The sequence below is a fragment of the Falco cherrug genome, chromosome 5 (genome assembly GCF_023634085.1).
Source record: "Falco cherrug isolate bFalChe1 chromosome 5, bFalChe1.pri, whole genome shotgun sequence".
Taxonomy (NCBI): domain Eukaryota; kingdom Metazoa; phylum Chordata; class Aves; order Falconiformes; family Falconidae; genus Falco; species Falco cherrug.
The window spans coordinates 11855536-11882721 of record NC_073701.1 but is presented as its reverse complement, the minus strand read 5'-3'; the positions used below and the strand labels follow the sequence as shown (position 1 = coordinate 11882721).

At 37.0% G+C, this 27186-nt stretch overlaps 1 protein-coding gene across 1 annotated transcript in view; it reads right to left on the bottom strand.

The window, feature by feature from the left end:
* LOC102058980 (potassium voltage-gated channel subfamily KQT member 1-like) overlaps positions 1 to 27186 on the bottom strand; it is a 510914-nt gene that overhangs the window by 451069 nt on the left and 32659 nt on the right. The window contains exons 3-6 of the mRNA XM_027815098.2: positions 13244 to 13370; positions 7962 to 8040; positions 5683 to 5779; positions 715 to 855 (exon numbers count right to left, since the gene is read on the bottom strand). Of these exons, the coding sequence (XP_027670899.2) occupies positions 715 to 855; positions 5683 to 5779; positions 7962 to 8040; positions 13244 to 13370 (444 nt within the window). The remainder of the gene's footprint in view (positions 1 to 714; positions 856 to 5682; positions 5780 to 7961; positions 8041 to 13243; positions 13371 to 27186) is intronic.

Here is a 27186-nt window from a genome sequence, read left to right as displayed (position 1 = left end):
CTCTTATTCTGTTCATAGCTGTCTATTCCTTTGTAAACTGATTCTGGGCATGCACACAATAATTACCACAATGTTCTCAAAATCCCAGTTCCCCCTTAATGATGTTTTTTTCATTATTTCACCAAAGATTTGCACTGACTCTGACTGACGATTGATATCCAAAGTAGTTGATGAATCTGTGAAGCTTTTCCAGTTGCTTTTGATGGACCTATTTACCTTTACAGTGAATCATAGAATTATTAAAAAAAAACCAAAACCAAACCAATAACCTGTAACCTCCATCAGGGTCTGCATTATTACTGAGAGAGTGAGCTTTACACAGAAAGATTTAAAAAAATAGAGTCATTAACTCAACTTCAACAAATATACTTCTTAAGCTATGCACCTTTTGCAGATAACTAAGTAGAGTTTAAAAGAAGTGCTATAGCTTTTGGAGTATATTTATACTCTTTTTGAAATGTGAATTTCTATGTGGACTTTTTGTATCTGTAAACGTTCAATGACCTTTTGTAAGGACTTGCTCTCATGCTTTCACAATAAAGTTTAATGCCAAAATAATTTAATTGTATTTATTATATTTTTCTTTCCTACAGCTTCCCTACAGAAATATGTTCTGCAAAAATAGAAAGGCCAGATTTTTTTAAACAGATCATGACTTCAGCAGAAAATCTAATGCACTAAGTTTGTGCGTGTATTTTGATAGTAAAGACTTACCACACCCCACCAAAGGGCATCAGCGTAGCTAGAGAAACCTGTCTTTCCATCCTCATCAACTGCATCCTTCTCAGCAAGATAAACAAAATAAGATGAAAAAATTAATCCCAAAAATCCAATGTACAACGTGGTTATGAGTTCCTGTTAAAAGAGAAAGCAAACAAGTGCGTAAGGTTTACATCATATATATTCTATCATTGTAAAACGCTGTAAATATCTGGGGGGTTTTGCATTGGAGTAGACAAATTAGTAAATTATATTTCAGGTATGAAATTTGCTTCCAGTAAAACAGGTGGTTCAGTGACTTCCTTTCTATTCATACCAGACTAAAGAATTCAAGAAGCCATAATTTATACAAGACCATTTGGACAGCTAAATGTAGGGAGGGACATCTCTCCTGTTTCATGTCCTTTAATAGGGATCATTCCATTTAGCTGTCCACTCAAATATCAAATGTTAATACATTTTTAAAATAGTAAAGCTGTTTTAGAAATTCACTTTATAAACAGTATGTTAAAATAACAGTTAAGAAATAGCAAAATGTGTATTGCGATTATGACTATATCTAAGCAATGAACTTGTGTATCTGATACTTAGTTGCTTAAAACTGAATGTTGATGCCTTAACAGTTTCACGATAAGATAAAATAAAATCTTAAGATAAAACCTCTACTTCTGTCCTAAAAAACAGACTGACTGAGGCTAGGCCAGTTTATTAGAAGGGCCTTCTGTTAGGGCATGATACAGTCCTCATGAATATACCAGTTTCTCTATAGGTTTTTGGATAGGAAAGTTGTATCAGAACTGATGTTACTTAGATACAGGATTGTCAGTTTTCAGGAAAAAATATGCTCGCACATTTAAAAAAGCCAAAATGTGTGGTATCACAAACGCAAAACTGTATATAAGCTTACCAAAGCAGCACTATATCATAATCAAATGAGATGTTCACCTACCCCTCAGGAAAATCCAATACCTCGTTATGAGGGAAAATAGCTTATTTTAATTACTTAATGTTTACAATGCTTCAATAGTTAACACATATTATTCCTTTATTTTCTTTGCACATATTTAACAACCTTTATCATGAAATATTGTTGTGCTACATCTTCATGGGCACCTTCCTTAAATTCTTGACAAGTTATTTTTCTTTCCTTGGATCAAAATCAATAGAGGAATTAAAATATTGCTATACAAAAAAATTTAAAATTGAAACCTGTCTAAGGATTACCTCCACTCATAAAGTATGTCAGGTTTTCACAGATTTTCTGTAACAGTCTACCAACATTTCTCAAACCATTTCTGAGGGTTTTATCATCAAACCTCCTTCAGATCTTTTATTTATTTATTTATTTATCTATCTATCTAGTTATTTATTTATTTATTTATTTTATTTACATTATAAAAGCTTTCGGGGAAAATGTAGTCCTGGAAGCTAGTAACTGCATTCAACAGCAGCAACTATATATATCCTTCCTTCTGCTATAGCACTAATTAAAAGTAGATTCAGAAAGTTGCTAAGCAATCTTGGCACAAAGCAAAGTAGGTAGTTTTTCTCTAATCATTTGATAATGACCTAAATAATGAAATCTTATAGTATTCAGTTTTGCCCATGGGCAAGTCTTTTAATCTAAGCCTTAACTTTTTGCAGACCTGTTTGCTAAACAAGACTTTTCATTAGTTCAGGTTTCTATGCTGGTCACCATTCTTTTCTCACTTTTTTCTCTAACGATGACGGTACGCTCTGTATTTGTAGATATGACATCATTCCTCTGAAAAGTTCCTTGTGTTTACATTTATAGTTGAATATATGCATTTCTCCAATTTTTTCACATTTTTTTTTGTTTGCTTACAAAATATTTTTTCAATGCAGGATGAAACTGTTTAACACCTGAGACTGTAAGTTCAATGATCCTTAGAAAGCTACAACAGAAATGGAGGCTAATTCTGGTTGTGTGCTTACAAAGAAAACACTCCGCTTTCACCTCTAGCAGATTTGTGACTTCCTGCCACATCAACAGCAATCTTTTAGTTACACTTGGTGTGTTGCTTACATCTCAGATATTAATAGATTTTACATGTTGAGGAATGTTAATTTCGTCTCAGAGGACAGAATTAGAGAGTAGATGATAATTGGAATATTTCTGTGTTGAGTGCTGGTTTTTTGAAAAGTGGGCAGAAAAATGTGCTTTTCAGAAGTGCTATGCATAGTCTTATGAGATCCTTTCAAAGTGGTTGAAACATCAACAGAACCACTTGACTTATTTCACCGTTGGCACATTCAGCTCCAGCCTTATTCACCTAAAGACTGAATTCTTTAAGTAAAGACCAGATGAAAATGCAATTGCCTTATACTTATTCTAAATGTCAATCCATGTTACATATGTATTGAAAGATGAAAATATATACCTATATTTAATTATTAAGAATGGCAGTTATCTAATACGTACCGCATGTAAGAGAGACTACAGATTTTAAAATAATACATGCTTCAAGAAATATGGATAGATTGGCGTCTACCAATGTCAAATAGTATTAATTGATACATGATCTCATAGGAAGGAGCATTTTGCAGAAATAAGGCCTTAAAACTTCACATTTGTATGATATTTTAATAGATAAGAGTTTAAGAATAAATAGTGCTGCCTAATAAGAATTAGTGTTTTCAGCAAGGACTTTCAGACACATATATGCAAAGGAAACAGAAAAACAAAAACCAAATATACACAAAGGTAAATTTGAATATTGAGAGACTTGAGTCAACACATTTTTTTATCTTAGACAGATTTATATTTTCAGTTACAATAAGGACCACACGATATTAAATTCAACACTTGGGAAAAATACAAGAAAACCCCAGATCCACAATTCATCAGTAACATCCTCCTCAAAGGAGTAGAAGACCTCAAAAGCAAGGTGACGAATAAGTAAAACTAATTGAGAGGCTTACAAGCTCTAGCCGGATTGGCTAACTCCGTTTTTCAGTAAGTTGCATGAATTTTCCATGTCTTTCCATCACCACATATGATATTGACTCATGTTTTGTTGCTTTTGGCAAGAAATGCTTGCATAAGCTCAACCTGCTGAAAATAGAAGTGCATCCTAGCCAAATCGGGCCTGAATGAGCTAATACAGCTATATGTAAAATTCCAAAACACATGGAAATCATTGGTGACAACTGTAGAAAGCTCTTCTGGGCCCACAGAGGACCAAGTGCTTGTTATTTTCACAGGTAACAAAGACATGAATTTATTTTCTGACATTGTTTAAGGATTTAGGGTCCCATTTTTGCTGAAAGAGTACCAAACTCAACAAATAAATTAAGGCCTTGTACTCTGCCTGGAAAGAAAAAACAGCTGAGGTGTTTTTGTTCTGTTTTGTTAATTTAAAACAAAAATTTCTTTAAGGGACTGGATAGGAATAAAGGTTCCATTTTCCCTTCCATGCTAGGATTTCAGTTACACTTGTCCAATGTCAATACAGAGCGGTGTGTTTGATTTTTTTTTTTTTAATGTGTTAGTGGGTGATCTGCTTTGACAAGTACTACAGATCTGTAGAGTTTTATATCATCATAATCACTTCTTTGGATTAGCAGAACTTCAGATGCATTTATTCATAAAATCACTTCTCCAAAGGTATTTTTTTTTCCTTTTAAATCATTGAACTTATTTATGTTTATGACATTTAAAACTTAAGTGTTATATTTTGGAGACAGTATTTCCAGATTCTTGACTAAAACTCTTAACACCCACAGGAAAAAATTCTCTCAAACACCTCTGTCAGTGAGTTTAGTAAATGTTGAGAAAGTGTATTTGAATATCAGCTCTGCCCTAGCTAGATATCCAGGCCATAATAAATGAAGACCACACAGACTTGGAGCATTAAAAGTCATACTGTTGTACAGGCTGAAAGTTGGCTTTATACTGGAGCACTTCAGTGTGCATCAATGCTGCACAGCCATCATGACATAGAATTTCCTACAGTACTGGGGGAAAAAATAAAGGGAAGAAAAGTAACTTTTAATATTAAATTAATCTTTTGGATTAAGTACCTCCCATTCTCTGGCCCAGAACAAGACTTTTTTATGTTTCATTCTAGGAAATTAAATAATGTCTGTGTGGGAATCCGTAAATATTCGTCAATATCTGGAGGAAAAATCTACACTCATAAAGAGCAGGTTAAAGAATCACACTTAGAAGTCTGATGTAAAGATTCATAGCACAGTATTAGCCCTCCACAATATGGTATGATATGCAAGATCTAAAGGCTAATGATAAACGTTTATTATTATGTTCACAAAGCTAATGCAAGAGATTCCATGAAGCCTCAAAAAGAAGCCTTCAACTGGAAATTTTTAAAAGTCTGTGCTAAAATATTTGAGCTTTTCCTGCTTAATGAACCTTTATACAGAATAACTCTTTCAAAGCTTTAATGGACATATAACTATTTACAGCCAAGTTTACCTCTGTGACTACACCATTCAAAAAGTAACTTTTCTTGATACTATTATAACATAGTTAGCATTTTTATTTGTAGAATTGATTAGAAAAGTCCTTATATAAGCAAAGAAAACAGAACGATTTAAATAATTGACTTGCTTTATCAAGGCTTTTCCACTAATACTTGTTTTCCCACAGAACAACCAAGCTAGGACCACATCTTCTGTGAAGACAGTGGACAAATTTTGCCATATGAAAGGCACGCCACATAACTGCATTTAATAAATTATATTGAATAACATGAAAGAGTACAACAGTTAATTTCCAAAAATAATACTGATGCTGATATCCTGTTAGCCACTGACCTGAAGTAAAGAATAGTGTTCCCATTTTAAAAGCAGAAACACATGACAGACTTTTAGTTTTCCTTCTGCAACAGTAACTGTTCATCTAAATCGGACTATGATTTGAAGTCCATGAAAAGAATATACTAAAGTAAACAACATGCTGGGGATTTTAAGGTCTAGTACCTGACGATGTATGAAAACAACTGATCCTAATAGTCGCCAGGTGCCACCCTGTCGATCCACATGAAGCATGCGAAGTATCTGGAGAAACCGGATCCCCCTGTGAGAAAAACAGGACATTAAGTAAAACTAATGATTGAGAACAATACTGCTTTATCTATACATAGTTGACTCTATTCACTAACATCTGACGTATTAAAGAACTGTGATAGCATTGCCCTAGGCTAGGGTTGTTACATCTTAGGCTGGAGGCATCTCAGTAGTCAGTATGTTTAGATCACATTTCATTATATTCAAATATAGCAGAAGTTTTGACTAGCACAACCATTAGTTAAAAGAAAAACAAACCCAAAATGTCTAAAATACTTGTTTTCAACTCAGAAGAAACTTGCCTATTTTACTTGACTATGATTCTCATAACTTCAGTGACTGGGTATATGAACACTGTATCTCATTGGAATAATAATTTTAATTAGCTGGAAACTTTAAAATACCCACTTAAAACCTCTTAATTAGAACATGAGTCTAAGAAGAATTGTAAGACTACTAAATACATAAGCACCAATAAACTTATGTAATGCAATAGCTCATTGGTCACTTATGTCAGGGGAGGAGAGATCTACATGTAGCTCCCCTGTACAAATATTAGACACACCTCTCAATGCTTTGACCTGATGGCAGTTCTCGATTTTCCCATCTCTGTTGTATAAGAGATGGTTACAGCTATGTTACTGCCAAGTGCTGCATGCATGTTATAGGCTAGCAGTTTTAAAAATCAAGATAGTGAACAAGAAAATCCAGATATGCAGCCTCTGGATATGCACAACCCATTTCCTCTGAAAAGAGAAAAGAAATTGGTTGGAAAGACCATTTTTACCAATGTAGTGAACTCATAACAGTAAGGACAGAAAGCTATCAGATTCTGCTATGAACTCTGTAGTTCACTCTGTGAACTAGGTTTCAGTCTCACTGGTTGCTGCAGTGATCAAAATGTCAACTTGTCATACCTAGTGGGTCTGGAGCTTGCAACTTTGTTCTACAAGAAAACAACCTAACACGCATGTACCCATGTTTTCTGGGATTGCTGGAATTTAAGGGAGGTCCGAAGAGGACCATAACATTTCACCTTAAAAGCAAAGGCAAGGATATGGGATTCATTCCTTCATAATTCAAAACCAGCCACTCACATCACAGCTCTAAGGAAACCTGATGGGAATAAGACTTGCCTGACCCAGATGGTTTTTCAATGGGGCCATAACAGCACTGCAGAGATGTGGGTTAAGTTTCTCTGGCAGAAAGCATTCTGAGTTGTAGGACAGTGACTGTATAATTAACACCAGGAAAGGTTGCACTGAGACAAAGCCACCTGGGTTCACATATAAACACGCAGCAGGCATTTTCATTAAAGTCCTTCCTACACTTCTAGTTAAATTAAACAACATCTTTGGAATTTTCACATTCACCCCGCTCTCCTACTAGATGAACTTATAAATCATATTCATGCTGCCTCTGTGAGTCTTTATCATCATGTAATGATTAATCTTCCAGGGTAATAGTTACCTTAAAAATACTTTATAATTGTAGTTCCCTCTACTGTTTATCTACACAGCTAGACATTTTAGAAAGTACTGTACATTCTCTCTTCCCGGTGATTAGACTGCATTGGAAACCAGAGGCTTGTAATAGAACACGTAACACATCTTGCAAGTTTAGTTAGAACGAGTGGGAAGTACACCTACTCTGCTTATCATGCCTTTCTCTATTTACCCACTTTACTTCCAAAATAAGCTTGCAGTATTTGATGCAAGCTGAACAAACACTGTAGACATCAAATGTTTCTGGTTCATGTATGTTATGAGTTACTTGTGCCAAACAAATCCACCAAAGCATAATTACTCTTTAAACAAAGTAATTACTCATACTCAAAAAGTACCAAGTTAAGTGCTGTCTGGATTACTTCTTAAATAAACTGATGTTCTGTAATGCTCTATTGTCTCAGAAAGAGACCCGTTTGATGTTTTCTATAGGACATAATGTTTATTTTTTTCCTCATGGCTTCAGCAGCTTCAGCATTCCCACTATTTTTCATATGCCTTGCTTCTACACTCTTGTTTCCCAACCAGTGATCATGCACAATAACACAGTCTTCCACTGTCCAGTGTTTCAATAAAATAACTTTTCCTATATTAGGAAAATTACATATACTTCAGAAACTGGGAAATTAGATATACATCTAATAAATTCTGTGGCTGTGAAGAGCTACAGTCACTAGAAGAACATACCTTATTGCAGAGGTGGCAAACACCTGTCCATTAGATCCTATGCTCAGAACAATAATTGAAGCTACTACCACAATTAGATCTGTTTGGGGGGAAAAAAGAAACAGGAGAAAGAATGCATTAAATGTTAGTTCTCAACATTGCAACACACAACAAATACAGACTGAGGAAAGCAGTTTAAAACAAGAAATGAAGCTAGCTGAAATTTGGTGGGGAGGAAGTTAATGTAATAGTTTCACATCAAAAAAACAATGACTACAGTTTCTTCCATGATTAATTTAATAATGGAAATTTTAAAGTTCCTGACAGATCAGGCAGCTTTAAACACAAAAACAACAAAAGCAAAGGCATATGCATACCCTAGAAATGAATCCACATCTTGGCTTAAGGCTCTTGATTTAAGCAGGAAAGTAAAGGTTTTCTTCGATCAACAATGAAATGCATAAATTCAAGTATCATATCCATATATACACACATACACAGTTTAAAAATTGTATCACAGCTGTAAAGCCAAGCTTTCAAAGTTTAGGGAACTGTCATAACAAAGTTGCCTAAAAAGAATCGGAGTTGTTGGTTTACTTTGTGATACAGTCTTTAATTGTCTGAAAAAATAATTGTTTCCAGAGTTCCAATTTTTTTCCCACAGCTTCACAGTTTACACAATTCCAGCATTATACAATGCAAATAATGGATTTTGCTCACAGTGCCAGCATCCCTTATTTTCTCTTATCCTAGTTCAGTGAACAGGTCTATTGCTTTGAATTATTGAACCCTATTCTAACATTATTCTGAGAAGATATTTTTCTGATTTCCTCATGGGCATTTCTGTGGTAATTCTCTTCAGAGCATCTCAATGCTTCACTTTCAAATTCTAACCAGAAAATAAAGGATAGTATTATAAATGAGTAGCAAATGTAGACAGAATGAGGAAAAGTTTTTGTAAATTTGCCTTGCCAGTTTTAAACAAGCAGCACTTTATTCTTCAGAGCACTTAACATTATATAGCACTTCCAAAAAACCAGTGCCTGCTGACTTCTCTTGCAGCTGTGAGAGCTCAGAACCTTTGTAATCTAACTTCAAAGTTTTCATTTGGACATCCAGAAAATGAGGTACACTTGTGAAAACTGATTTAAATGACTGCCACAGTTTCCATGTGATGCCTAGGCAAGATGCAGGATAGAATCCAACATCAGAGGGAACAACAGTTGCCTTCCACAAGAGTGACTTTTTTTACCCCTCTCCTTTAAACTTTCCGCTTCATTCGCAACCATGTAGTTGCTGCACCAAATGTTGCAGCAGTTCTACAACCAACAGTATCCTTCACTCTCACTTGGATTAATTTCCAGTCCCAGTCTGATACTTGCTGTAAAAGCAGGGTTCCTCCCCAAGGGAGAGCACTCAGTCAGTTTAAAGACTGTAGTACAATAATTGTACATTTATGAAGATGAAAATACATATAGGGAGGGATAAGTTCAGGCTACAGAAAGAGCTTCCGTTTTAGGATAATCTTAAATTTTGAGTACCTGATCTTCCAATTTTTTATGCCGTTCCTTTATAGTGTACATTGTGAACATATGTTTGTAAATTCTCAGAATTTAGGGAGGTTTTTCTTCCCATTGTATCATAATACAGATCTTCACTCTTCAGCAAATGATGCACCAATGTCCTTACTAAATTATCAGACATACATATACATACCCATCTCCTGACCAGCAATGAAGGACAAAACTGACACTTCTGAAGTGAGTTTCAATCAGGTAGTAACATAGATTCTTCATTTGTACTTCCTACTTTTTTGAAAGTGTGTTCTACATGGTAGAGATATTTCATTTTTTCAAAAAAACAATCTGTTGTTCTGTCTCTGCTTCTTCTCTGTTCCTAGTTTTCATGCCAGTTTCTAATCTTTAGGCTTCTCATACTAATCCCAGCTGACTGGTTCAAGCATACTGGTCCTATTTTACACTCTAGGTCTTTGGCATATTCTTCTGCCCTTACCTTGCCCCCTTTCAATCCCATGTATTTTTGTCCCCTCCTTTTTTTTCCTTCAACCTCCTGCTTGCTCGTCAGTCTCTTTATACAACCTTCTCCCAGACTCTTACATCACATCCATCCTTCTGTCATTTCACTGAGCCTGTATGTCCCATTCCATTCCTCCTATGTCACCACTTCACCTCAGCATTTGAGCCTGGTATTTTCCCTTTCCACGTGCCCTGGGCGGTTTCAGGAAAAAACGTATAAAACCAAAATCAACAGATTTTCCACTTCCAGTCCCAGCGCTACTGCTCACAGAAAACTGAAATTTGAATTGTGCAGGCTTACTTCAAATTGAATCTTTGAAGAATATAAAAGCATTCTCTATCATGGCATTTTAAGTATACATGAGCTACCAATTGTTCAGAGGCTTGTTGTCACCTAGGAGCTGATTTACAGTGACAGTCAAAAAAGCTATTTTCTCATTAAGTTTCAAGTGTCTGCTTCAAAGTGTGAAAGTGCTAGTGCTTCTCCGTAAGAAATTGTCAGAATTGCCTTTTTCAGGAACAGCTTAAATATTTTGCATGAAATGTCTCCACAAGACTCAAACTGAGGCAGAGACTTGGCATGGAAAATACCAGGACAAATAGCCAACATTTGTTTAAATAACTTTTTCAACTCTAATAAGAAATAGTATTTAGAGTAGCATTATATTAGTATTTATGTTAGTTTTTTAAAAAGAAAGTGTTGGGAAGACTTGACAATTTTAAAAATTCAGTTTCAGTAATTTATAAACAGCAATATGTGGATATCCTTCCCATTCTACCTACTTAGATGTTTGCAAATATGTCTATATATACACACGAGGTGTAAAGAGACAAAAATGACAGCATCTTCTATATAATGTGCATTACATATGTAGATGACAGACCTACATAAATCCCTGTGATTTAGAATGTGCTTTGAAAACCTCGTCCACTGCTAGTCCACTGTCCTCGTGGCTTACTCTTATGTTCTGAATCCTTGAGAAATTCCAAATGGCTGCCATTTTTATCTATAATATCAGCTTGACACTGAAATATTACTTAGTTATGCACAAACTTCAGCATAGCGCATAGCAACACCTATAATGCAGCAACAGTAGTAGTTGTTTTGAGCAAATTGCTGGCTTGTTTCTAATGCTCTCACAAATTTACTTTCTAATATGCAATTATCAGCTTTTTGATTAAAAACAATTCAAAAACAATTCATCCTCATAGTAGATGAGGACCACTCTCTTTAAACCTGCTCATTCTGTGAACTAGGGAATGAAGAAGCATGGAGAGACAAAGCAATTTTTCTAGGGATTCTTGGTATGCTGAGAATGAGTTCAATTATTTCTCCTGACAAGTTCTTTTCTCACATGTCATCAACCATGAACTGTATGCTAACTTTAGAAAACCTACATAAAAAATAAAAAAAATTGATTTACAAGGTGGAGAAGTTGCATCATTTTCCATTTTAGATAAAATTTTAAAAGACCGTTCTAGAAACAGTGCGATCTATGTTAATGTTTTCCTTCCTCAGTCATAGAAGTGACTTATATATAGAAGTAACTAATAGTTAACATACTGTTTTATGCAGCATGGGCTGCAATAATATTAAACAAGTGTATAAAAGAAGTAATAACTAAGTTTGACTACTAAAGCTCTTTCCTGTAATAAGAACGAAAATATTTTTTATTTACAATTAGAGAGGGGCAAAAAAAAGAAGGAGAATGGGAGTAAAGAACGTCAAAATTCCTACCCAAGCCAAACTTTCTAAGAATTAATCCAAATTTCAGCATGGACAAAAACCCATGAAAGAAATCTCTCTGATGTCAAAGACATTTCAGTGATATTTTCTGATTTTAAAATAAAATTAAAAAAATATATTAATTTAAAAGTAAAATGAATACATTATTTCTTACATTCTGTTGTAATCCTTCAGTTATTGTATTGTAATCCTTTAAATATTTTATTTTTATTGATTTGAAAATGATAGGATCAGTCAGTATGATTCTATCATTCACAGCAGATGTATTTCCCAAGTTTAGCTATTTGGCTTAATGTAGACACAGTTCCATCTGCAATTGATGTTTAAAAATAAATCTTGACTTTAAATGCATTGTATTCTTACAGGAATTTAAAATGTAAAACCAGTCCTGATACCTGTGAATGCACAGCCAGATGTAGTCATTCTTAGCTTTTCTTAACAAAAACCACTATATCTTCTCCAAGGGCTATACAAACACATTGTGGTAGATGCACATATCAGTATATAGAACCACTACCAAGTTGAAATCACAGTTTAACGGGACTTCCACATTTTCTCCTGCACCTGTGTACTCTAATATACCTTCCCAGGAAGCATTTTTTAATTGAAAGATAAGTCAAGAACATGATTAGAAGACTAAAAAAAGGCTTCATGGTTAGATCATGAAACAGGATCAGCTCTAGAAGGAGCTGAAGATTTTGTTTGTATGTAATGAAACACTTCCTTCTCAATAACCCAAAACTGAGTACAGTATCTCATCACATTACTCACTACCCACATCTAGATGTATAATAGAATATGTTGTTTCCTGAGTTTTTGCACGGTTTCATAAAATCACAGGTGGTTAAGAAAACATCAACTCATTCTTTTTTCACCTCTGAGTAATGTAAAATTCACAGCTCTGCTGGAATCTATATAAAATCACAGGCTTAAAACAGAAACACTGATTTTATGGTCTGCTACAGTTTTGTCCAAACATCACCTTTATTAATCCCTCACTGTCCCACAGTTTCTATTAGTTACCTCTCCCCCCTTAAACTCTCTACTCCAGTGATGCTACCCACAATAGTCCCTCAAACCATCTAAAACTGCTTAACTTTAATACTATCCAGGGGTATTTTTCCAGAATTATACTTAACCCATTTCCATGTTTTTCCCAATTTATACTCACCTTTGTGTTTGCTCACTAAAGAAGACCTAAGGAAGGATTTTGTATTCAAAATCTTGCCAACTTGATCCAATTACACAAGCAGGTTTAATAAAGATTTCTTCACTTTATCATTTTGCCTCTCTTAAGCTGATGTCTGCCTGTGTCTCACAGACATATTTTAAATGTTCAGTTCTAGCAATTCAAAAGAAGAAATAATTGCACAGGTTCACAAAGCAGACAAGTGCTCGAGTGATAGACATAGATCAGAACTGCAATATGATGTCTGCATTAACTGACATCTTTACTTTAAACCAGATGATAAAAGCAAAGTTAAAGAAAAAAAAAAAAAGAGAGAGAGTTTAAATCTTACCGATAACTGATATGGGCTTTCTGGCAAACCGTATTCTTCCCTGGAAGCCAACATACTTACTCCTGCAGCCTGCAGACCACAATCGGACGACATACTCAGCACCAAAAAACACAACCAGAACTATTTCCTATTAGAATTAAAAGGACAAAATTTAATTTTTTTTCATTAAAAGACAGACTACAGTTTGCACATCTAATTTATTCCTATGACAAATAGAAATAAGCTTGTTGAGATGAAAGATGCTATAAAAAGCATTGTGCCTAGTCTGCTCACTTTTTATATGCATATGCCAGACCGTATGTAAAAGGGAGATATAACGTGTTCCTGAATGTGATTTGCATGAGTAAAAGGGTGGTTTAAACTCCATTACATCAGTAAATCATAGGGGAAAACACAATATTCTTTTGGTTCTTTCCAAAACTTAAAATTAAAAAAAAAAAAAAAAGAAATTAAGGGAGGCTACAAGCATATTATTCCTAAAACTAACAAACATATGAAACAATTCTAGATTGTGAAACAGAATTTATAAAGATCAAACCAAAAAGTGTAATACCAACTTTTTTGTATTCCAAATAGAATTATAGAATTACTCAGTTTGGAAGGGACCCATAAGGATCATCAAGTCCAACTCCCTGCTCCTTGCAGGACTACCTAAAATGAAATTGTATTACTGGGGAGCCCATTTCAGCGACCAACCAACCTCCCACTGAAGAACCTTTTCCTAATGTCCAATCTGAACTTCCCCTGATGCAGCTTCATTCCATTTCCTCATGCCCCATCACTGGTCTCCAGAGAGAGGAGATCAGCACCTCTGCCTCCACTGCCCCTCTTGAGGAAGTTGTAGACTGTGATGAGGTCATCCCTCAGCCTTCTCTTCTCCAAGCTGAATAAAACAAATGACTGCAGCCCCTCCTTGTAAGTCCTGCCCTTGATGCTTTTCACCATCTTGGTTGCTCTCCTCCGGACACACTCCAATAGCATTATGCCCTTATATTGAGGAGTCCTAAACCACTCACGCTGGGGCTCCACCATTGCAGTGCCGAGTGGGACAACCACCTCCCTCAAGCAGCTAGCTCTGCTGTGCTTGATGCAGCCCAGGACACGGTTGGCCCTTTTGGCTGCCAGGGCCAACTCATATTAACTCATATTTAATTTGCCATCAACCAAAACCCCCAGATCTCTTTCCACAGGGCTACTCAATAGCTGTTCATCCCCCATTTTGTATGTATAACCAGGATTGCCCTGTCCCAAGTGGTGAATAAAGCACTTGCTTTTGTTGATTTTCATACAGTTGACGATTGTCCAGCTCTCTAGTCTATCCAGATCTCTCTGTAAGGCCTCTCTACCCTCAAGGGAGTCCAAAGCTCCTCCTAGTTTAGTATCATTGCCAAACTTAATGTACCTTTGATTCCTGTATCCAGATAATTTAGAAAAACATTAAGAGCGCTGGCCCTAAAACTGAACCCTGGGGAACCCCACTGGTGACTGACCGCCAGCCTGATGTAATCCCATTTACTATAACTGTTTCAGCCCAACCCATCAGCCTATTGCTCACCCAACATATTATGGATTTGTCTAGCTGTGTGCTGGACAGTTTACCAGAAGGATATTGTGAAAGACTATCAAAAGTTTTGCTAAAATCCAAAACTACCACATCTACTGACTTCCCTTGGTCAACTTTGAGTGAGTTTGTCATAAGAGGGGATTAAGTTGGTTAAGCAGGAATTTCCCCTTGTGAACCCGTGCTGGCTATGACCAATGACTGTGTTGTCTCTCAACTGTTTTTCAGTAACTCCTAGAATAACCTTCTCCATAATTATATTGGGCACTGAAGTGAGACTGACAGGCCTATAATTACTAGGGTCCTCCTTCTTGTCCTTCTTGAAAACTGGGACAACATTTGACCAGCTTTCAGTCAACTGGGACCTCTCCAGATTCCCAAGAGCATTGAAAAATACTGGAAAGAGGTCCTGCAATGACATTGGCCAGCCCTTTGAGTACCCTGGGATGAGCCCTATCAGGCCCCATAGATTTAGACACAGGTCTTGAAGACAGGTGGAAAAGGCATTAAATGTCTCCACTTTGCATCCCTATTTGTGAGGTGACCAACCTCATCAAGCAACAGCCCAATGCTATCTCTGCTTCTCCTTTTGCTATTAACATATATTTAAAAGTCTTTTTTGTTGTTCTTCACAGTGCTGGTCAGCTTGAACTCTAAGCGTGCTTCAGCTGCACAAATTTTGTCCCTACTGTGGCTAACAGTATCTCTGTAGTCCTCCTGTGTTGCCTGTCCCTGCTTTCAATGTCCTTGTATTTCCTTTTCCGTCTAAGTTCTAGAAGATCCCTGTTCAGCCAAGCTAGTCTTCTTCCCTGCTTGTTTGATTTCCAGCACTTTGGAATAAGCTAGTCTTCTGCCCTGCTTGTTTGATTTCCAACACTTTGGAATTGCCTGTTCTGTACTCTTAAGAGATGGCTTCTAAAAAGTGACCAGCATTCATGGACCCCAATACCTTCAAAAGCAGCTTTCCAGGATACCTTACTAACTAACTAGCTCCTTCAGCAGCCTGAATTCTGCTCTCCCCATATCCAGGATCAAACTTATGCTGGCAATTTTTCTATCACCAGCTTTTGAAACTCACCAACTTCATAGTTACTGTGACTAACACAGCCATCAATTACTACTTCACACACAAATCACTCTCTGCTTATAAACAACAAATCTAGGAAGGTACCTTTCCTAGTCAGCTACCTGCACCAAGAAGTTATCTTCAACGTGCTTCCAAAATCTCCTGGACCTGTTTGTGTCCACTGTACAATATTTCCAGTTAACATCTGGGAAGTTAAAATCACCCATAAGGATTGATTTTATTTTTTATGATGACCATGGTGTCATCGTCCTGGCTGGGTGGTTGATAGTAGACTCCCACGATGACTTCTGCTTTATTTGCTTTCCCCTTCTTCCTTACCCAGAGGCTCTCAACTGTGACAACACCAACAGCAAGTGTCATCTGATCCAACCCCTCCCTTACCTACAGCACCACCACCCCACCTTGCCTGCCTTGCCTACCCCTCCTGAAGACCTATGACCTCCATTGTGGCACCCCAGTCACAGGACTCATCCCACCAGGTTTCACTTATGCCAATGCTGTCATAGCTCTGGGACTGGCCCAAAGTTTCTAGCTCCTCTTTTATATCCCTTATGCTTTGCATGTTAGTACGGAGACATTTCAAATGTGCTCCAGTGTACTGAGCTCATCATAGAACAGACTGAAGGACCTTGATAGCACACCACCCCTCAAACACCCGCATATCATGACCAGGTTTATCTCTAGCATATCTGTTTTAGCCCTTTCCCCCTTCAATTGTAGTATAAAGCTCTTTCAATGAGCCCTGGTAACTCCTGCACAAAGATCCTTTTCGCCATTTGAGACAGGTGTACCCCATCTGTTGCCAGGAGGCTGGGTGTCGTGTAGGCTAACCCATGATCAAAAAACCCAAAATTTCTGCCAATGACACTAGGCTCAGAGCCAAATGTTGATCTACTGGCTCTTCCTTTTTCTTCCCTCACTGCTCCCTGCAGCTGGAAGGATAGAGGAGAACATCACCTGTGCTTCTGATCCCTTAACCAGTTGTCCCAAGGCCCTGAAGTCTCTCTTGATTGTCTTTGGACTTCTCTACTGCAACTTCATCTCTGCCTACATGAAAACTCAATAATGGATAATAATCTGAGGGCCATACCAGGGCAGGAGGCTTTCTCTTCTTATCTTTAACCCCGGCAGTGACTTCCCAAAGAAGTAGGTCCAGTCTGCATACTGGGCACCCTTCAGCCTGGCATCTAGGTGGCAGCATGTTCCAACCAGAGCTCTGCTGGGCAGCTGTGTCAGTTGTGGTGGTTGCAGAGTTTAGAGAGGACACGGCCTTCTGCCCAGTGGATACCACTGTCCCCGGTTGAGCTGACAGAGCCACAGTGCCCTTCTTGCATGTAAACTTTCACCCCACACCCTCTTTGCCCTTGCGGGTCACCAGTGCTCCCCAGAGGTTTTTTTTCAGGGTGGTCTCAGCCACACCATGTCCTGTCAGCTGCTGTGGTGTGAGCTGGGCATCCCTAGCAGCTCTATCAGCTCCCCTGGAGGTTTTCCTCATTCAGGACACCCCTATACACCATGCTGGAGCATTCCGCTGCACGTCGTGCCAGCACCAGAGCTATTCACCTCAGCAAATTACACAGAAATCAAATAAATGAATGATCTATATTTTAATATTGCTTCCGTCTATAGCACTATATTGTAAAGCATTCATGCCTAACCAAGGATCAGTATGTTTTGAGATACTTCTAAAGAAAGCAGATTAGTAAAGATCACAACACTGACAGATTTGTCGAAATCTTTGTTCCCTCCTTCCTTGTTTTCCTTTGCCATTGCAATATATTAGCACAACCAAAATACAGCTTCTAGGCTTTGTTCCAACCCAAACTGTATCCAGTAACTCAGAGTTACCAAACACCTACTACATAAATTACAGCTTTGGAAAATATTTGTATTTTAACTTAAACATGCTTGCAATCTGCACCTGGGGAATTCTAAAGCACCCAAAGAATGAACACACTTAAATCACGATTTTCACTGAATAACAATACTGACAGGTCTTCAAAACTGACATTCTGAATGGCTGAAAAGAGACCAAAGTATTTCAAAGCTGAAAAGCGGATAAGAAAAACTCTAATATGTAAAATGTCACATCAGTTTTGATTTTTAACAAAGTTAGATTAATATTTCTGTATTCACTTCTACCTCCTTGTTTTGCCTGGAATGAGAACCAAGAAAATATGCACAGTCTTCATCTGTTTTCATGGCATTTTCAGCCTGACTAAAACCAAGGATTAGTAGAAAGCTAGGAAAGTTTACAGCACAGTTTCAAGGCAGAAGCACAAGAAAATACACAGCAAAATATCTCCACAAGTTTGATTTCTTTAATCAATGCATTATCTAGAGCTTCCACAAGTAATATTTCTAAGTTTGTGCTCCGTCTGAAATCTAAATGCAAACATTTATTCAAACATAACAGTCAAAGCACAATTCAAGAACAATCTTCAAAGGAAAACAATTATTGCATTTTAGAACTCTTGCAAAATGTTCTCTCATTTATTAAATTGTCTACATTTTTACCAGGTTCCTGGTATCATCACTCAGTATCATTTTTTTTCAAGTCTCTTATTAAGGTTCTCTTATTTCCACCAAAGCACAACACTGTCTATATAGACCTGGCAGACCTGCTGGAGTAATAGTGCTGAACTTTTGCAGTAGCCTGTGAAGTCATGAGCACTTATTTCTGCAATTTGACAGAAAGCTAGTACTAAAGCTTGAACTGAAAGAGCATTTCTGAAGCAAATGGTTCCATGTCCTTATCTGTAGGCTAAAATGTAAAATGGCTGAGCTCCACTAAGCTCCACCTCAGAAATACATGTGCTCCCAGTCTTAGAGGACGAAACACAATTAGAAAGCATATTTATATGATTTTGTTGACAATGTTAGCAACTTACCCTTTGACAAGGGAAGATATCCACAGCAATTCAAATGAAAAAAAAAAACCAAAAACCAAAAACCATGTCATCCAGCCACCTCAAAAGCATGCTTCTGCCACTCAGTAGCAGTTTATTCAATGTCAGTCTTAACAGACAGCACTGATGGCAGTGGAAGAATTATTTCTACAGAAACCACATATTAAAATCACTGGATCAGTTAGGTTAAAAAAATTGCACAGAAAGGAGAAAAGCAGATAAGTGCTGAGGAAGCAAAACTTTCTTAGGCTTAGGTTATTCCTTCATGATCCCCTGAAGTGACTTTTAAAAGCTGAAATTAAACGTATCTGGGCTGAGGGTATTTTGTTCTCTAGGCAAATTCCAGAATCTATGATTTTATTTCAGCCGTCAACAAGAACCCATCTTGGTTGTGTCCAGGAAACCCTGCTGAAATCAATAAGGTTGCACAGTCTATGGAAAGGAAAAGTATATTGTTGACAGGAAGGAGGAAGAAGGAACCTCATCGTCAATAAATCTGAAATTAATTACTGATCTCCATTCATTTTGTCCTGGACAGGTCCATATTACAAACACCACAGCAATTAACACATTTGTTGGCAGCTTCAGACAGGCCAAAGACCAAAAGAGCATGGAAACTGGAGAAACATCACAGCTCTATAGGTGGTCCCTTGGGGGGCGGGGCAGGGGGGTGGGTGGGGGGAAGGAAGAATATGAAATTTACACTGTTGTGTATATTTTAATGAAAGATAGAAGACATCAATTTCCAGGGCTGTCAAGGCAGATCAAGCTTCACCTCACTAAATTCACCTTTAAAAAAGCCTAACCTGCCTCCTTTTCCTCCTATACACATAAACGCTTTTCAGAACCTTAAATTTATTGCCTCACATTTACCTTCTGGTAAAGAAAAAAAAAAAAAAGAAAACAACCAGCAATTTTCTGGGAAGTCAGAAAAAATACTTGTTCTTAGTGAAATGGCAACAAAAGATGGTGAAGAGTTGTTCCAGATAAAACATGAACCAGAAAAAATCTGCAAAATATCTGCAAATTAAATGGTATGCCAAAAATTCTCCTGACAATTTACATCCATCTGTATTTCAATTTGAGATTTTTCTCCAGATTTCTGAAACTTTCCAGAACTCTTACTTTCAAAATGGGATTATACTCACAAGGATCCCACAAAACTTTTTTTATTTAGGCTCCCAGCAGTGCTTCTTCCCTTCTGCAGGTAGTGAAGGAAAAAAAACCGTGATGAAGGATTCTCAGCAGATGTCATTAACCTGGAAAGCTTTTTGGCATCAACAGAGAGCCAGGGATTAGCTCCTCTAATTAAATCAAAACCAAAAATAGCAAGTAGGAACAAATTATTACCTCAAAAAAATAAGAGTCACATGAGTCTTGGTCAAAATAGAGCTAGTAAATAATCTTGGCTACTCTATATAGCAATTAGCTTTCAGTGCCAGCCTTCCATTTTTCTCCACAACCCTTCTCTGAACTCCTGTGAGGAAAGCAAAGGAAAGCAAAGCGGCATATCCTTTGAACAGAACAGCTGTCATAAACTGTCAGGACATTTGCCATGACCCATTGAAGGATCACAGGACAGGTGTGGAAAAACACAGAGCATCATCCTTTGTCTGAGGCACTGAACCTACTCCAGAGGCACAGCCAGAGGCACACTATTGACAAATGTACCGGTGGAGAGGGTCTTTAGGCAGCAGTGCAACTCGAATTATCTTCCAGGAAGTGGAGCACAGAGTAAGGAAACAACAGTATGGATCAGATTCTTCACACTCACATTAGTCTCTTCCTGTTTTGTTAGTGGTAAAGGACATTCTTTTCAATTTGCCACAGAATACTTCGGAAAGCATTTAACATGAAGTAATTGCCTATTCACTGAAAAGAACTGACATATAATATAATTACAGATTTTAAACTGGATGGACTTGTACAATCAAATACATCTGCTAAAGTCAGTAGCAGCATTCTATTATTCTGTGCTTGTCCATGTTGTCTGGGGAAAAAAACAAACCCAAAACCAAAACCACACACCTATAATATTCATTGCCCAGTCAGGTGGAAGCCCTTAAACTCATTTCATCTTTATATTTTTTTTTCTTTTTCTGAAGTCTAGCCACCACAGAAGTTTCCGCTCCCCACCCCACCCCCCCCCAAAAAAAAGCATAAAATAATACATAGTAATGTTTATGCTCTTCTTAGTATAACTCCGTTTTATTAATTTTATTAAAAAATATGAAAAAATAAGCTTAAGGGGGAATATGTATGCAAATAACTTCCATCCCTATCTAATTCAATCAGTCAAGTAAGAACCTCTTGTGGAAAAGCCATCAATTTTTATCCAAGAATGCCATTGATAACCAAATTAAAAAATGCTCACATTAGCACAGAAAATCAACATTTTATACTGAAGTGTGCGTAACTGAAATATATAGCCTGGAATTTACAATATGTTCCAGTACAGTTATGGATAACTGCACAGGGGAAGCAGGAGAAGGGAAGGAGTTGGGTTGGAGTGATTAAAGTGCACACATAAAAAAGACGAGTATTTTCTCAGCTGCAGCTGTGTTTTAGGTGGAGAGCACACACAAGGCTCTCTTCACTTTTTTTATTGGAATATTTAGGTGCTCGGGTAAAAGGAGGAAGTGGGATGGCTAAATGAATAGTGTGTGCTCACGAAGATTCAATCAAGGAATGACAGCTCAAAACAATGAAGCCTCAGAAGCAGGCATAAAGGTTTAACAGTCCAAATGTTTGCACACGTGTACTTATGTCCAAAATTTAATCTGATAACCTGTCTTCAAGGTTTTCCAGTCCTTAGGGTTGAAAATGTCAATTTAGTGACCTGTTTAGCTAAATAGTTACTCAAATGCTATGAAAACCTACTGATACTGAAAATACTTACTTCCTACCATCATGCTTACTCTTATAAAGATGACAGACATCATATGTGAAAATATAACATCCAATATATGGAAAATGCCAAACACTGCTAAGTGTCCTATAGCATCGTTAGCTTATTCAGACTTATATCTCTTAGACTAAACCAGTGCACTTAATGTTTAAAAGTCTGAAGTCTTTTCTTCAAAAATTCTTTCCGTGCATGCCTGATAAATATGCTGAATTTTCTGACTTCTTACCAGGAGTGTCTTTATCTTTGAGATTATCAACATTTGCTATTTCCTGTACATAATGAAGTTGTGCGCTAATGAGGGAACCACATGGTGCTCCTGTCACATTACTTGTGACACCTACCATTCAAGTGAGTTGAGTGAGTTGGAGAGGAAGATTGAGGTTTTAATTCTGTTTATGCAAGCAACAATTTTTCTACAAAGAAAATGAACTACAGTCTCAATTATTTGTGAGCATGACTTTTTTCTAGACTTGCTTAATTCAGAAAGATACCACTAAGGCAAACACAATCAAACAGTGAATCAAGAAGATTCAAGAAGTTAGTGCCTGAAGTTCTTCATTTCTCTATAGATCACCATTACTCCACAGGAGCCTTCCAGTTCCCCAACAGCATGCCTTGAAGTCTGACCTGAAGGGACCACCTCTGGTAGGAGGGGAAGGGTTTAGCTTTGCTCCTGGTGTGGAATATATCCAATATGAATATCCACTTTGGAACTGTAAATAATCACATTGATGTTTCTTTACCTTTTGATTTTGGGAGGGTCTCAAAATATTGAGGAGAGGAATAGGAAAAGTCCTGCATGTACCTCTCCACCTTCCTCTCACTCCCAAGTCAGAAATGTTTCTGTAGTCTCTTTGGCCACGTTCTGAAACCACTTTGCACAAAAAAACCTCTATAGAGCTGGAGTAAGAACTGAGTAAAATTTGACTAAGGGCATGATGAGTTGGCCCTTTATTAGTTCATCTCAGCCATACTTAGTGCACAATGATTTCTATTTTAGGTAGCTGAAAAGCACACAGCAATTGTCCAACACAACATGTTCTGTACTGCACAAGGGCAACCCACACAGTAATATAACCCACAAGAATAACTGTATTGCAATTCACAGTGAGAAGCTTGAAAGTTACATTTGATTCCAGAGAGACTATGGCAACTCAGCAAGATCATGTAGCAGATAAGCTTATAGAATATGTTGAAAGGCTTGTGGAATCAATTTTTTCTTAATATTTTTAATATATGAAACGATATTCCATATCTATTTTAATGATGTTTTATATTCAAATAATATAATACTCCTGATCTATTTTTTCATCTTCCCACATACCAATAAGAAGCTCATTAAGAAACAGGGATTCTCCCTCTTGTTTTATCTCTTACAGGTTTACAAGAAGTAAAAGAATAGAGCAAAAGCTTTTGAGTCATGTGTTTATTTTTATTCAGATGTATTCTAAACTAATATAGTCTGACTCTTCCATAGTATTAAAGAAATGGTGTGGGTTTTTCTACTGAAGCAGTTTACCAGTCAGTGCCTTTAAAGGATCAGACATCTCATTAACACCTGCTGTTACACAGGCAACATACACTACACAAATATCACAAAATGCCACTAAACATTAAGGGGCCTACTCTATATGCTATAATCTGTAGGAAATTCATTATCATCCGTAAGAAATGATCTGGTGAGGCCAGCAGAAGAAGTACCTGTGAATTTCATGTACTAGGTTATCAACATATCACTTTATTAAACAGACCTAGAGAAGGCCATAAGTGCTAGTGTCACATGGCAAAGCACAGATTCAGAATTATAAATTGGCACAAAAAAAAGGAAAAGGATAAATATTCAATCATTTTTACTTTCTAACACTGATTGCTTTGATGGGATGGAGAAAATGCCCTCAAACCTATTAGAATGCATACAGTTCACCACAAATCATAAGAAGACCAAATTAAGATTATATACCATGCAGCCTTTTTTCTACTCTGCTAACAGATTAAAGATGGCACAGCATTTTATGATATGACTACATAGATTAAGTGGGAGAAGGGACAAAAGTTGACACAAAAATAAAGGAATGGGAGAGCTCCTCCACTATAGACAAGAAAAGTGCATTCTCTTTTAAAAACATATTTGAAAATGGTGTCACTAATGCACTACTTCCAAAAATGAAAAGCCATCCTGAGGTTCAGTTCAGAAACAGAGCAGTTAAATACATACATGCCTTAGGTGGCTTAAGTCAACTATCACTAGCTGCTCTGAAGTTTGGGTACTTTGAGAAGCCTGTCCTACATATAGAACAGGAAGATGTATTCATGGCATTGATGCAGAAGAAATCATTATATAAAGCCAAAACCAAGCACTGACTTGAGGAAAGACACAGAACTGTGTGACCCACCTACAGCCTAGCACTCTTCGATCAGATCCTCCCCTCAAGCCCTGACTCTAAATACAGCCACAGCATGAGCTTCCATCCTGAAAAGCTTAAGCAGCAGCTGATTTGGGAGCTCCTAATCTTCCATCTCAGTTTCTTCTCCGGAATGTTAGTAAAAGCTATATGGTGAATGTAGTCAGTCACCACATGAGGACTGCTAGCAACGAAGCAATGTGAGAGGGCAGCGAGGGTCTGCAACAAGGGCAACAAGTGAGGACCCCGAAAAGAAAGTCTTTAAAAGCACTGTGTACCCTCTGTTACTGTAGCACTATGAACTACAAGTGTTAATGTATTTGGAAGATACATTGTTGCTTTTTTCCAGTGAAGAAACACCTCAAAGGAAAATGGATGTGTAAAGTCTGTCTCCCAAAGGATGAGGTACCACAGGAGCTGAGGTCATCTAGAAAAAACACTGGAATCCAGGATCCAGCCCTGCTGAAACAGGGAAGGTGATCACAGCTGAAACACTAAGACTATTCACCTTGTTTGTGGCTCTGCTGCAGAAAGCTTCTAGGACAGCACATGCCCTTTAAAGTCTTATAAGCCTGAGAAAACTACAGCAGGAAACCACTCATCAGGACTGTAGTGACCCCTGGTGAAAGAAAAAAAGACTCAGAAGTGCTTTACATATTTTAATAGATAATAGTTTTGTAAGAAAGTCTTCATTGTTTGCATTGAAAACAGACCACTATCAGAGATACAACACTGAAATAAATAAGCTTTGGTCCAATTCAATATATCAACTCCTACACCGTTTTGCCATTACCACTTAGCCTGAAAATGTTACAGTGATTCTGCATTCAGATATGTGCTCTGAACTGGAAAGCACATTAAGATAGACAGTACTTCCTATCCCTCCTTCATTTCCATTGCAATGACCACAACATTAAATGCATCATGGCATACAAGTGGAAATTAAATTAACAAAGTTGAATCAGTATGATTTATAGCAAAATCATAATATTTTCTCGAAGTCAAGAAGACTCAGTATTCTTAAATTTTAAAAGTTAATATCAAAATATTACAAGAGTGAAAAATTTCCCTTTCACCTACAACGCTGTCATACAAATTGAAGATTTATTGCATTCTGTTACTCATAGTGTGTAAAAACATCATGTGTATGATAAAAATGTTTTGTTCTTGTTTTTAGAACAGCACAATTAGTTAAATTACTCCCACAAGCTAAGAACCCCTCTTTTTGCAAGATCATTTACAATAAAAGTAAAAATCTGTCTTTTGTAAACTACCATGGTGACCTCTCCTGGTAGAAAAATATATGACCTCTAACCATGAAAATAATCACATTAATCCTCAAAGGAGGAATTACACCTGGCCCACTTTAAAGTTTATTTTTTAATGCCGTATCCTTAAAGATTTAGATGCCACTTACAAATCAAAACTGACACAAAAACTACAAGATCATCAAGGAAACATTACATCCTCCTGCTGTATAGGCAAAAGCCTATACAAGAGGCTTTGGCAACTTTTTAAAATTAATTCTTCAATAGAACCATCTTAGAGTAAGATAAAATCATAACTATATATTAAGGAATTAACATTTGGGACAAAGTTGAAGGAGAAAATGTTACCTAAAAGTGATACAATGAAGGAAACCTGAAAAGATAGACAAACATAAGCATATGAGCTATTTGCTGAAAACAGTAATTTTTTCCTTTTCTGGAATAAATTTTTAAAATAAAAACAATAATTTCCATAGGAACTTTAATAAAAAATTCTCCTAAACACTTTTTTTTTTTTAGTTTTAGTCTCAGTCACTTAGCTACTGTGGGGGAAAGGATTCTCCTCCTTTGTTCTCATGAGGATCTAAATGTACTATTGCATTCAGCTCTGGGGCCCCCAACATAAGAAGGACAGGGACATGTTTGAGCAAGTCCAGAGAAGGACCATAAAGAGGATCAGAGGGCTGGAGCACCTCTCATACGAAGGCAGGTGGAGAGAGTTCGTGTTGTTCAGCCTAGAGAAGAAAAGGCTCTGGGAAGACCTTGCAGCAGCATTCGAGTACCTAAAGAGGGCCTACAAGAAAGCTGGAGAGGGACTTTTAAGAAGGGCATGTAGCAATAGGACAAGGGAGAATGCCTTTAAATTGAAAGAGGATAGATTTAGATTAGTTATTAGAAGGATATTCTTTGTTGTGAGCATGGCGAGACACTGGAACAGGTTGCCCAGAGAAGTTATGGATGCCCCGTCTCTGGAAGTATCAAAGGCCAGGCTGGATGGGGCTTTGAGCAACCTGATTGAGTGGACGGTGTCCCTGCCCATGACAGGGGGGTTGGAACTAGATGATCTTTAAGGTCCCTTCCAACCCAAACCATTCTATAATTCTATGAATCTAAAAACTTCAAGATTTGCCTGTGGTCAAGCAAAAAGTCTGTGCTAATACATCAGCAACTCTTTGAGAATAGTTCAAGATATTCCTTGCTTTAAACAACACCAAATAATACTACCTAATGAAAATATATTAATTTGTTACATAGTATACACACACCTGAAATAAATCTTTATACATCAGGAAGCAGACATCCACATAAGTTTGATGACCTGCCACAGAAGAAAGTGGCTGAAGAAGAAGCGTAACTTCAATAAATAACCACAATAAGTAAGATTTTAGAGGACAATTCTTAGAACAAGGAGTATGAAAGGGAGACTTACATACAAGTTACAAATGTTAAAAGTGAAAAATAACAGTTAAGCAAACAGAATTTTTGTCATGAAACACATAATAAGCAATCAACACTGATTTGATTGATCTGTTAAACTCACAAGAAAAATTTCAACAAGTGAAAGCAAAAGCAAGTAAAATGGTCAGAACGCTGGGTAATATGGCCAATGGAAATTGAGTTGACCCGTGACAAGAATCCATGGTAATGATAAAAGTGCATATATTTATTTTAAGAACAAGTAGATTAAAACCAACGCTAGTATTTAAAGGCTAACTTTTTCTTCTTTTAGTTATTTGTCACCAGACCATCTGTAAATATACCGGTGAAGGACTGAAGGATGAAACCACTTCAAACAGGTAGGTTTTTCA